The sequence below is a fragment of the Sapajus apella genome, unplaced genomic scaffold (genome assembly GCF_009761245.1).
Source record: "Sapajus apella isolate SASKATOON/1434 unplaced genomic scaffold, GSC_monkey_1.0 scaffold7, whole genome shotgun sequence".
NCBI lineage: Eukaryota > Metazoa > Chordata > Mammalia > Primates > Cebidae > Sapajus > Sapajus apella.
Genome location: NW_022436947.1, coordinates 28,996,404 through 29,010,147, shown reverse-complemented (window position 1 = coordinate 29,010,147; position 13,744 = coordinate 28,996,404). Strand labels below are relative to the sequence as shown.

The following is a 13,744-nucleotide window of genomic DNA, read 5'->3' as shown; positions in this document are numbered from 1 at the left end:
TCGTGCTGTTGAAAACATGAGTGTGCAAGAATATTTTTCGTATAATGACTTCCTTTCCTGTGGCATTTTACTTTTTGTAAATTAGAGCACTAACCATCCTATTTAATAACAGAAGCATTCACTTAACTATACCATCTTTTGTCTACTGATTTTCACTGTCTGCAATCAGACTTTCAACTCTCAAAAAGAAATAAATCAAATTAAAAATAAGTTCCAGGAATTTAAGATGGAGAGGGAAGTTAGAGCTGAAATGTACATATAAGACTTATCTGCAATATATAAACTTTATCTGGGTCTCAATTTAAACAATTTTGTAAGATGACATTTATGAGTCAATAGGAGAAATCTGAATCCAATGCCAAATGAATATTTGGTGATATTAAAGAAATCTTAATTTTTTAGATGATAATCCCATTTTTACATTTGAAAATGTTACGAGGTCAGGAATTTGCTTCAAAATAATCTGGGGGTAAAGACAGAAATTGGAAAAGAATATGGTTAAAACAAGATCAACCTTTTGCTGATAGTTGTTGAAACTGGTGGAGGGTGCATAAGGGTTCCTTACAATACATGTTGGAAATGTTTCTAAAATAAAACATTTAAAAGAAATACAAAATTTTAAAACACTCACAAATAAGAAGAAATATAACAATGTCTTAAAATCATATCTCATATTCACTGTACCTTTTTCTGAGAAGATGCGGGCATTTGATACTCATTACCTATGCCAAGTGGGATAAAGGCAGCAAGAACTGTTAGCAGTTCCAGGATGAAAGAAAAAATAGAAGGAAGTAAAGGGGTCAGTGCTGCAGAGTCACCGTCAACTGCAGAGACAAGAGTCAAGCCCAGTCTTCAGATCTGTACATCCTAAGGCCTCTTCACTGCAGGGACGGTGAACTGCCTTGTGTTCCCGGCAGTTTGAACCAAACTGACTCATTACAAGGTTTTGAACACTTCCTAAAAGAAAACAATCACTGTGTGGCCTGAGGTCTCAGAAACATCAAGAAGACAAATCTGACACTGTTCCAAACATCTAGTAAGCAGATACTGTGATTCTTATTCATTCTTTTGCCAATCACCTTTATGGTAATTGTGAGTTTGAGAGGTGAGAGCCACAGATAACCAAATGCAGTGAGGAGAAGCAGTGGGAAGGGATTGACTTGATTTCTCCTAGGACCATTACAGATCAGGTGGGATATTGAAGGAGAGAGAGAGAGAGAGAGAGAGAGAGAGAGAGAATGTGTGTGTGTGTGTGTGTGTGTGTGTGTGTGTGTGTGTGTGTGTGTGGAGAGAGACAAAGAAAGAGAGCTCGGGGGATACAGAGAGAGGGACAGGAAGGAAAAGGGATAGGGAGGAAGGTGACAAAGGAGAGAGTGAAGGTGGAAGTGAGGGAGGGAAAAATGGAGGGAGACAACAGAGGGGAGCAGGCAGGCATGGTAGCCCAGCCACGTGACAGACCAGGAAAGCTGCCCAGCTCCTGGCTTGAACTTGGGGAACACAAACACAACATTTTGGCGGACCCTGTACCCAGGTGATTATCTTACTTTTACTAAGTATATAGGAATAAAATAAGGGGCACTCTGAAGATCAACACCTATGAGGAATGTTTGAGGAAATTTGAAAATGTTTGTAAGATAACATTTAGAGACAAGCTAATATTAATCCCACATTAATATAATCCTATGATAAGGCAATTTGAGCATTAGTGGCAAAGGAGAGTTTGTATCCCACAAAAACTTTAGTTTAACAGGTGACCAGGAACAGTGGCTGATGCCTGTAATCCCAGCATTTTGGGAGGCTGAGGTGGGTGATCACTTGAGGCCAAGAGTTCAAGACCAGGCTTGGCCAAAATGGCAAAACCCTGTCTCTACTAAAAAAAAATGCAAAAATTAGCCAGGCATGGTGGCGGGTGTCTATAATCCCAGGTACTCAGGAAGCTGAGGCATGAGAATCACTTGAACCCGGGAGGTGGAGGTTGCAGTGAGCCGAGAATGTGCCACTGCGCTCCAGCCTGGGCGACAATGTGAGACTCTACCTTAAAGAAAAGCAAGCAAGCAAACAAAAAAACAAACAAACAAAACTTTAGTTTAACAGGAGTGAGCAAAAGAATAACTTTAGTTCTTCCTTTTACATTCCATATAGTTTATAAAGCATATTAAAGAGGTCATATACTATACAGACAATGTTATAAAGATTTTGTTAAACTAAACTAGCCATAAACCAGACACACTTCAATGTGTAAACAAATATTATCTCTAAATAGTCTTTCGCATTTCTAAAGTGTAGCTTAGAACAGTTTTTCATGCCTTTTACTTCCCTTCTTAGTGGTACTGATTTGTAAAGAGGCGAAGTTCTTCTACCACACTGATTCATTTCCTCTAACAGTGTAGAAAGTAGGTTTTTTAAAACTATATTACCACTGTTATTTCCACACCTCATCAATTTTGTCCCTGCTGCACAAAAACACCACTTTCTAAATTCTATGGACATAGTCCACTGTCAAGAAATAAAAAGTACACTTACTAGTAGATAATGACTAAGATAAATTACTTCAACAAAGATTTTAAGGCTGTAAGTACATTAAAAGTAAACTTCACACATATTCCCTAGAAAAAGAAATCCATTTTACTAGAAAAGAATTACTCTAAGATGATTTTGTGTTCATAAGACAATAGGCCGGGCGCAGTGGCTCACGCCTGTAATCCCAGCACTTTGGGAGGTCGAGGCGGGTGGATCATCTGAGGTCAGGAGTTCGAGACCAGTCTGATCAATATGGTGAAACCCTGTCTCTACTAAAAATACAACAATTAGCCAGGCGTGGTGGTAGGTGCCTATAATCCCAGCTACTTGGGAGGCTGAGGCAAGAGAATTGCTTGAACCCAGCCGGAGGTTGCAGTGAGCTGAGATTGCACCATTGCACTCCAGCCTGGATGACAGACCAAGATTCCATCTCAAAAAAAAAAAAAAAGTGACTCTGTATTGCCTAAAATTGTTAGTGTTTTTGATAAGTATTTTTTTAAAGCATGGTACAATTGGGTCATTATTGCCTAAAATTGTTAGTGTTTACTGATAAGTATTTTTTTAAAGCATGGTACAATTGGGTCATTATGTGTGATTTGTGTGATTCAATTTAAATTGTCAATTTAACTATGAAAATTTTAACTTAAAATATGGTAAGCTTTGTGCTTAACTTCAAAACAAATATTAAAAATTTTAGACAAAAAGTTTTAGTAAGAGTTGAGGCTTTTGAATAACAACCAAAACATCCACTGTATGTCTTTTACTAAATATTGAAAGAGAAAAGAGAACCAAAAGAGAACTATAATAGCTAAGACTCAGAGAACTGATAAAGGAAAAGAAATATGTGAAAATGGTTTATCATCTCACAGCTCTGAAATGTTAATGGGAAAGTTTCTAAGTATTTAATTGCCTCTTTAAACCATTTGATCCAGATAAGATAGGAATGACATAATGGCTTACTGAAAATCTGAATGACATAACATGCTGACTGTGATAAGCAAACTTCTCCAGAGAATCTGTATCTTCTTTTTGTTATCAATACAAAATAATTAAAACAAATAAAAAACTTGATATCAATGCCATACTTCCATTTACTATCAATTGTTCTGATTCCATAGCCCTTTTGAATTTTTCAAAGGGCTATAGAAAGTTGCATTCATCATCCCTCACAGAAACATCCAAAGGACAGGTAACCTAGAAACTCAGAGTTCTACTGGTAAGAAAATTGAGGCTGATGGAGTAAAAAGTACACAAGATCATATATCTTACAGCTTGCCAATCACAAATATCCACCATTCTAACATTAAGATATTCAAATTCTATCTCCACATGCAGTTACCTGATTGGCCGGTTCTCTTTACTGTCAAAGAGTGAGAAGATGACCTCCAGCTCCTCTCCCAGGTTGGAACACATGAGGCTCTTCATCTGGACAAAGAGGTGGTGACTGCTTGCCTGCACCGGGGTGTCTTTCTTCCGATGTCGGTGTTCCATCTGAATGACACCCCCCCCAACAAAAACATGATCAGCATGGACTGAAGAAAATAATAGGACCCAACAAACTGTTAGCTATGGTGTAACTGTGGTGTCCTATGACATAACTTTTTATTTTGCTGTGGATTTGGTATCTCAATCTACAGCAAAATATATAGTCAATGTTTTTTGGACATAGAAACAGTCCAGAAGACATCCAGTTTAACTTTGGATGTTAAAAAATTCCAAATTTTCTTCCAACTTCTAAAACAAGAAACCACGAAGTTTATAGATCATCAAGAAACCTTGCTTGAAAAATTTTTTAAATCATTAATGTTAAAATAACAACTCACTGAGTAGATTCAGGAAGCAGGAAGTTCAAAGCATTCTGTTGCTTCGTTATCAACTCCCCAGATGAGAACAAGTTATTAGTTACCTTTTTAAAAAATAGACTAAATTATATCTAAGTTATAACTTCTTATTTCTCAAAATTAGAAGTTCTTTTAGGTTATACTAAATTGTAAAGTTGTACTAGTTGTCTGAGACAGGCTGTGGCAAGTAATAGTCTATCACTTGAGCTAGAAAATGTTTCTAACTTGCTGTGGAGCTATAGGGAGACAGGCCTAGGAAAGCCAGCAAGGTGTCTAAAGATGAATAGCATCTATGTCCACCTGGCATCCCATCCTCAGTACAGCCAGTCGAGACTCCATTTGGGAGGCAAGATAAGATGTGAGTTCCTACAACTTGAGGGAGAAAAAGAATCATTCATGAATCCATAAGGGAGGATAACATGCGGATGATCATTCACCCAAGATACATTCAAGTATCTCCTATGTGCCAAGCCCTGGGACTGCAGTGATGAGTATAAACAGAAACAGTTGATGCCTTCACAGAGTGTCTGTCTACTAGGGGAAGCAGACATGAATGTGAATAAAATTGTCACACATACGCATGTAAAACTGCAACTGTGAAGAATGGAAGCAAAGACCCAGATTGTTATTATTATTATTGAGATAGTATCTTGCTCTATTGCCCAGGCTAGACTGCAGTGGCATGATCTCAGCTCACTAAAGCCAGCACCTCCCAGGCTCAAGCGATCCTCCTGCCTCAGCCTCCAGAGTAGCTGGGACTACAGGCACATGTCACCACACCCAGCTAAGTTTCGTATTTTTTGTAGAAACAAGGTTTTGCCATGTTGCCCAGGCTGATCTCGAACTCCTGGACTCAAGCGTTACTCCTGCCTCAGCCTGCCCAAGTGCTGGGATTACAGGTGTGAGCCACTGCCCTTGGCCTAAAGATCCAGATTATGATGAGAGTATAAACGTGGGGATTTGACATGAGACTGGGCAGGCGTCCTGGGAAAATGGCACTTCAGCTGAGAAGTCAGGGGGGTGCAGGATTTATCTGTCTAGGATAGGGCTCCTCAAACTGCTTTGCAGTGAGGGAGCAGGTTGTTCTCCTGCTAATTCACTGCAAACTGATTCTTTCATAAAATGCAATAAAAATGCCATGGCAATGTCAAAATGCCATAAAGGTTTCTAATCATTTACTTGTCATTTGTATAGTCAGACCCACAGTTCACAGTCCAGCCATTACTTGGACCACACTTCGCATAGCACTGACTCAGGATAAGGCACAGGAAAAACACATGACTAGGCATGTGTATTAATAGAACAGGTGCTAAGAATGTGGAAGATTATCACTTTCACAGCAGAGACAACTAAAACAACTACCTCTTTTGGATCACTTTGACAATTAAAAAAATAGTTCAGGTATTTCAGTTTCATTGTAACAGAGCCATAGCCTTTGTTGAATAATAAGGTAAATGGCCCGATGTCTACACTAGCCATCTTTTTAAGCCTTTAAGTTGAGTTCAAAAACTACTGAATGACCAAATTCTGAAGCCAAAATGTCATGTAAATTTTTTTTTTTTTTAGACGGAGTCTCTCTCTGACACCAGGCTAGAATTCAGGGGCGCAGTCTCAGCTCACTGCAACCACTGCCTCCCGGTTCAAGTAATTCTTCTGCCTCAGCCTCCTGAGTAGCTGGGACTAAAAGTACATACCACCACACCTGTCTAATTTTTGTATTTTTAGTAGAGATGGGGTTTCACCATGTTGGCCAGGATGGTCTCAATCTCTTGACCTTGTGATCCGCCCACCTCGGCCTCCCAAAGTACTGGGATTATAGGCGTGAGCCACCGAGCCCAGCTATTTCATGTAAATTTACAAGTGTTAATGCAACATAAAATCACTACAATTTTTTCATGCTTAAAGTTAAAACTTTTATTTTGAACTACTTGAAAAGCAAAAGGTGAAAAAAATGTAGTTAACTAAACTCATCTATAATCACTGTATACTTAACAAGTACACTGGGAACCTCTTTGTAAAAGTGGAGAGTAAGTAAATTGTTTTTAAAAGCAGACCTAAGCATTGAGGCATGTGTTGGCCATAAACAGGTTCCTGGAGAGAAATATTCTAACTGCAGGAAAAAAGAATAATTCTGCCTTGTTTTCTATAAAGGTTGTTCTATTTTGTGCCTTAACCATTTTTTTTTTTTTTTTTTTTTTTTACTGTGGCAAAAGCAGCATCAAACGTTCATAAAAATGCATCTCTAAAAAGGCTTCCGATCCCCCCTCTACCTCGCCAGAATTGCTAACTTATTCACTGATTTACTTAAAAGAAAAACATATGTTTACTCAAAAGGGTAACAGAGAACAAGCTACTATGTAGAACGGAATGACTACTAAGGACCAGAGCTATAGAAACAGATGTCAAAACCTTATGAAAAGAATAGACCTTAAGGAGATATATGCTCTTAACCCAAACAGTGCAAAGTTCCCTGCAGCAATCATGACATTCACTAAGAATTGAGGAGAAACAATTAGCTCCTTTACTCATGCAAAGAATCCAATAAATCTAGATCAGTGGTTCTCAGCCTTGGCTGCATTTTAGAGTCCCCAAGAGAGATTTTTATAAATACTTATACCCAGGTCTTATCTCAGAACAATTAAATTAGAATTTCTAGGGGCTGGGGGTCCAGAGACTGGTAGTTTTAAAGGCTCCCCATGTGATTCTGGGCAATGAGGGTTGAGAATCACTGATTAGGATCATGTGCAGACAGATGCAAATCACTGCAAACTAAACAATGTATTGTTGCATCTTTTCAGTAATTATGGCCTTGGAACCTTTGTTCTTGAATGCATGCCAGTAATAAGCCTGCCTGACTCTACCCTTTGCACATTTAACATGGGCCCTCACATCTGGCACACTCTAGCACTAAAATCACCCCTCTTCCCATCCCCACTATTCTTTCAGGTCTGGGACTGATTTGGACTTAAGTAGGGATGATTACTTTCATTTTCTCTTGGTAATTCAGTACTCTGGCAAACTGTTAAAAAAAATGTGAAAATATTATTACAATAAAATTAAGAAGTTCACACTTCAAGAGTTTGAGATAATTTGTGGCTACAAATACACCTATCAGTTACTCTAACTGTGCTTAACAATTGAACTAGCTCTTTGATTAGCAAAAGAAACAGATTCATCCCAAAGATTTATTTAATGGGCTCAAATTTTTACTCTTCAAATAATGCATTAATTATTGAATGAACTGTCTACACCAGGGTTTATCAACCTCAGTGCTACTGACAACTAGGCTGAATATTTCCTTGTTGTGGGGGCTGCCCTGGGCTTTGTAGGACATCTAACAGCTTTTCTTAGCTTCTACCTACCAGATGCAAATAGTACCTCTCCCTCCCATCTCCTGTTGTGACAAGCAAAAATGTCTCCAGACAATGCTAAATATCCCCTTGGGGTTGAAACTGCTTGTGAGAACCACTGTGTTCTATCTGAGATCTGCTAGTCTAACCTACTAAGGATTGCAGAGTAAGCAGATGCATGATCTTATAAAACCAAGAAAGTGTTCCAAAAAGATGGAAACCTGCAGACACAAATAAGAGAGAAGCTGGCTAATAAGGTTCTCTTTATTTATACAAGGATTAAGATCTTGCCTTTGGCACTAAACCAAAGTTTCAAGGTGGACACATGCAAACACTGTGAGGTTTAGCACTTTTACTGCTTAAATGAACACAATTAGGTGAGAAAGATCTGCTAATAGTGCTATCAAAAACCTAAAGTGAGACCTTTTTTTTTGAATGATGCAATAAAATTTAGTAAGATGCAAACACTTGTGTTTCAAACATGACACTGACAAGAAAGAAGTGAACGAAGAAAAGCGGCAGTTAATCAAACTTCCTCTCTGTTGGGACATTCAACCTCCATGCTGAGGTCGCTGACCCAAAGTGACAATAAATTGCCAAACAACAACAACAAGGGATTGGTGTTGGTGCCTCCCCACTCTCCCTGGTGAAATTAAAATAGTCAGTCACTTTTATGTTGAAAGAGAAGAAGATCAGGGCTACAGAGGATCTTATTACGGCTAGGCCAGGATGCAAACAGTAACTTGAAAAAGAAACTGCCTTATGGATGCTGGGCTTAATTCCTGGGTGATGGGTTGATGTGTGCAGCAAACCACCACAATATACATTTACCTATGTAACAAACCTGCAGAATCTGCACATCTACGCTGGAACTTAAAATAAAAATTGAAGAGGAAACAAAAGAAAAAAGAAAAAGAAGCTGCCTTAAAGAAGAGCACATGCTCTTCTGAAGCTGATAATTATTTGAGTTTTTCTTGGGCTATTGTCTTTGTTTTGGAAATAGTAAGGTATAGCTGCCACTGAGGAGAAATTAAGTTTTCAGGTCAAATCATGACGTTTTACTTTCTTCAGCTGTAAAATGAAGACTTTGGACTAGGATCTGAGCTGTTACATATTAAAATATCCCCTGCTGTCTTTCCCACCAATGGCAGACATTGCTAATCAATCAGAGCCTACATGAGACCCTGGAATCTTATCAACAGTGCACTCTGGGAAGCCACCTACCAATCAACTGTAATGTTGACAAAGGTGAAATCAACTTGCCATGCCATATATAATGTTACATGAAAAGAACAGAAACAAAATTAAACATGCACAAAATCAAACTCGGGAAAATAAAATATATTTGTATCAGACATCAGTTATTTATCCAAAACTTGACATCCTCAACTATTTACAGGGGTGCACCCAAGCTCTGCCAATGAGATGTAAGTGCAAGTGTTGTGTGGAACTTCCAGGAAGGTTCGTTAAAGGATTTGAATCAACTGAGAGAAACATATCTCCTTCGTACTGACCAGAATGCAAATAGGATGGTTAAAACTCTCACAGCTACACTGCACTTTGAGGTGTTCTTGGTGATGGAAGCCATGTACAGTGTAGCAGAAAGATAAGGCTCTAGATTCCTTTTCAGATCATAAAACCACAACCAAACCCAGAAATTCCTGTTTCTAAACTTGCATACCTTGAGAAATAAATTTCTATCATGTTTAGCTTCTATTTTTTATTTATTTCATGACACAGCCAAATCTAGTCCTAATATGAACTATCAATTATTTTTATCATGTTGCCTCTCCAATGCAGATGAAATAAAGATAAGAAAGGGATGAACACTGATTCAATGCTTACATGTTGTGCAATTATCTGTGAAGGAATTTCTTACATATATTTCTTATCTGATCTTCATAATGAACGTGAAAATAATTATTTCCCCATTTAGTAGATGAATACACTGAGGCTTTGAGAGATTAAGTAATAAATCTAAAACCCAAAGTATTGGTAAAAGAAAGAGATAGATTGTAAATGTAGTTGTCTGGAGCTAATAATCCACAGTCTTTTCACAATATGATCTCCACAGCATTGACTGGTTGCTTAGTAAGTGCAAAGGCACTGTGCAAGATTATCTTGAACACGTAGAGGTAGAAGATAAAGTGTGTTCCCTAAAGAAACTTAAAATTAAGTGATATATGTTCTTAGAAGTGAAAGAATATGATGTTCAACGAGTTAATTAAATGAAGAAAAAGATGCCACATCAGAGGATATGACTGACAAACTATACAGATTATATTTGTTATATAAGCTAAGAGGCAGTGATGACTTTAACTTGGAATGCTCTTATTCGTTCCTACTTCACCTCCCACTAACTGACCTCTATGTTCTTGCTACATGCCAGATACTCTGTTTAGCACTGATGTGATGAAGGCAAACAGCACACACACTACTCTGAAGACATTTAACATACAATAAAGAATATCCTCTAAAAAATGGAATTGACTCCAACTGACACAATAAAGTGTAGATAATCTGAACATCAATTTGATGATCACGGAAAAATCTGAAAGCAATATTAAGAACTGCCTTCTCAAATCAGACATATCCCCAATGGACTTACTGAAATTATCCTTCACATTTTTCAGATATGGATAACCTTCAGGTTAAGAATATCCCATTATTCTCAGAAAAATAAGCTTGGAAAGCTATGTCAAAAAAGGCAGGCTTATCCAAAAAGGAGTCTACTATTTCTGATAGGCAGTCCTTCTTGGAACTTTACGGTAAGAAGCAGCAGTAATGAGATCAAAGTACAGTTATGCGTAGCATGATAGTCTTTGAAAGCCCTCCCAACCATCTTCTACCTGATTTTGGATTTTCACACCTTAGTTAATTCAAGAGATTAGGTACATTTCATATAAGTATTTAAGAATACAAGGCTAAACAGAAGGTGGATTGAACCAGATTTGGGGAACCTGGATGCCAAGCAAAAAAACTGAACTATAACTTACCATGCAAATCATATGTGAGACCATGGTGGGCAATATGATCAAATATTTTAGGATGATTAATGGGCTTCAGTACTCAGGAATGGATTGGGGTCTGGGAAGGGTGGGTATCCAGCAGCTGAAGACTAAGGAGAAGACCGTTTCAGTAGTTGGTGTATATAATGCTAATACACATCTCTCTCACACACACACACACACACACACACACACACACACACACACACACACACAATGTATATGGAGCTAATGGGGGCAGGAGGAGGTTTAACATGCTGCTGAGCCATGACTAGACACCATTAATTACAGAACAACAGTTAAGTACGTATGACTTGCAAGCACTTCACCAGACTAGGCGAAAAGCAGACTTGCAAAAGAACTGAAAATGTCTTTGTATTGACTTCCTGATGCCTGGGCGTTACAGATCGATTGGAGAGTATCATGTCATTCTTAGGCAGGTAAAGTGTCTCGGTGCCGTACCCAGGGCATGGTCACCTCAGCTCTCAAGCCTTTTTACTTTCTCTAAATTGATCCTGGAACATCCTGTTCTTATAAAGTCAAGCAAGTATGAAGAATGCCATGGAAACCACAAATTTAGCAGTGAGGCTGGGAGCCAAGATTTCCTGTACCTACCAATCGGTAGAGCTCGGTAATGCTGATGTCCTCTGGGTCCACCATTGCATACTCTTTCCTAGGCACCAGGTCCAGTCCCAGTTGTCTAGAAAACAAATTGCAAAAGTCTGGGGGAAAAGTTACTTCCATTAAATATGTCAAAAACTTTTTTTTTTTTTTTTACTATATCACTTTGAAATTAGGTATATCACCCACCATGCTTCTCTCACCCAGGGTTTTTACCTTATATGACTTGTTAACCACAGTTGAGGTAGACAACATAACTAGGGTGGACACTGGGCAAAACTTGACACACAGAAGGGGAGAAAGACAGGCAAATGCAGGAGGGATGGGTTGGTGCTATCAGTGGAATGCTCCTGCTACTGGGGCCTTAGCCCCATATGGTGTGAAGCCTTCAGCACCCTTCAAATTATCACAAGGGAAGGCCTTCCACACTGGAGTGAATGGAAACTAGAGCTAGACATAATTTGGTTCTAGAAATTGGAGTTGAGGAGAGGGAAATTTGGCCATCAGGATTTGACCTACACCAATGTACCTAGCTGTGTCTAGAGTCAACATGTTTCTAACATGAATCTCGGGTAGTTTGCACATGGCCCTTATTTACAGTAAATTCTGAGGACAGTCATTAGGAGAAACTCAGTAAAGGCAGGAAATGGAAATGGGAGAAGAGTTTTAGGCATGGGCTGGCAGAATAGCTTAACCCTTTATGTCAGGTTTCATTGCGGCTGACACATGGCTTGCTGTGCTGAAAAGTATTCTAAGGTTATATCCAGCCTCAGAGGTACCAAACACAGTAATTGATTTGTGATGTCTTCCCATCAACAGAGGAACACTAGTCTAATTCTATTCTGGTTACCTTCCCTCCAGTGGCCCTGTTAGCACAATCCCTTCCAGGGCACCCACGGTACAATGCTGATACCAATGCCACACAATTCTGTTCATCTCCTTAAGCCTCATGATCATCTCAAAGGCTTCACAATGCCTGTGTAATGCCCTATCATTCAAGGCCAAGATACCCTCTTCTCTAGCACAGCCCCCTCGATCGCCACGTCCAAGGCCTCATCCTCAGTTTTCTGAGGATCACTTGTTCTGCAACCCTTTCACATCACCACTCTCTCTAACATGGAAGCCTTCTGGCATCACACTTCCAATTATAGAACCACAGCTTTCTTTTGTGTTTAAAAAAAATCTGAAATTCTTCCATGTCCTCCCAAAAACTCTCATTGTTTCATAAGTAAAATTTATTAATTCAGCACCTACTTGAAGTCAGGCACTGCCCTAGCCACCCTGAGGGATATTTGTTCTTAAGAGGATTAGAAAGCTGTCACCTCCTTGACAGCAGCAGCTGTCTTTCAGATACTAAAACAGTTTCTCAATTTTCCTAAATGATGTTTCTCTTTGGGAAACTTAAAAAAAATTCACACGCCCATTATTTAATTTTAGTTTAATTTTTAACTCACAACAAGCACTGTCATTTGTTTTCAGAATGTCCACATCTCACCAGGGATTCTGATGGGGTCTGTTCTCCATCCTCCATTCCCTTCCCAGAGAGAACCGCTGTACTACAGTATAAGACATCATCTGCTACTGGGTCAATATTGCTGATGAATATCATTTAGCAAAGGAAGGAGGGCTTGTAACCACATGTGAATCGTGGTACCTATTTTACTCATAGCTCCTTCTATGAGAAGCTGCTCCACCCACATTCTCCACTGGGAGAGGTGGAGGCAGACAACGTAGTCATACTGAGGGACTGTGTTAACTTCTCTTCTCGGGTCCACAAGGGGTGTGGTTTCAAAGGCAAGAACTTCCCAGCGCCATATCTCTATCCACACCCCTCATCCAGGAGCCTAGAGTTCTTTGTCTAATTTTCCCCAGGGCATGTGGGAAGGTAGACAGCCCAGGTGAGCATCCTTGTTTAAAAAGACCACAAAAGCCTTGCACGGAAGGGCTCTGTTGTGACCAAGGCAACCAATCCAGCTTCAGAGTGGAAGATCAATCACTCCAGAGGAAGTCTGGAAAAGCTCCTCTCATTGGACAAGAACTTGAATGGGGCAGGAGCTCTCGTGGGGCGGGGCGCTCTCTCTCTCTCTCTCTCTCTCTCTCTCTCTCTCTCTCTCTCTCTCGTATAAACTGCTCAGCCCAAAATTAGACTTTGACTGTCAGTAAGATTCCCTCCTTGAGAATTTGACTTGGAAATTCAGACATCAGCCATATGCCTGAGGAAGATGCGTCAAGAACAGGTGACCTGCATGGCTGCAGAATGCGTGCGGAGATTCTGCAGCCCCAGAAAGCTGTAACGTACAAGTCTTTTTCTCCCATGGTCCTGATTGTTCAGCTTCTGCTGGCTTCCTGGCATCCTGGTTATGTGAGGAGTCTTATATGTTTCTGTTTGGTTTTGGTAATTCTT

General features: G+C 39.4%; 1 protein-coding gene across 4 annotated transcripts in view; it reads right to left on the bottom strand.

Annotated features, from left to right (window-relative positions):
- DOCK4 (dedicator of cytokinesis 4) overlaps positions 1-13,744 on the bottom strand; it is a 483,746-nt gene that overhangs the window by 240,619 nt on the left and 229,383 nt on the right. For all 4 annotated transcript variants that reach the window (XM_032275667.1, XM_032275665.1, XM_032275666.1 and 1 more), the window contains exons 7-8: positions 11,335-11,419; positions 3,860-4,011 (exon numbers count right to left, since the gene is read on the bottom strand). In XM_032275667.1, coding sequence (XP_032131558.1) covers positions 3,860-4,011; positions 11,335-11,419 — 237 coding nt within the window. The remainder of the gene's footprint in view (positions 1-3,859; positions 4,012-11,334; positions 11,420-13,744) is intronic.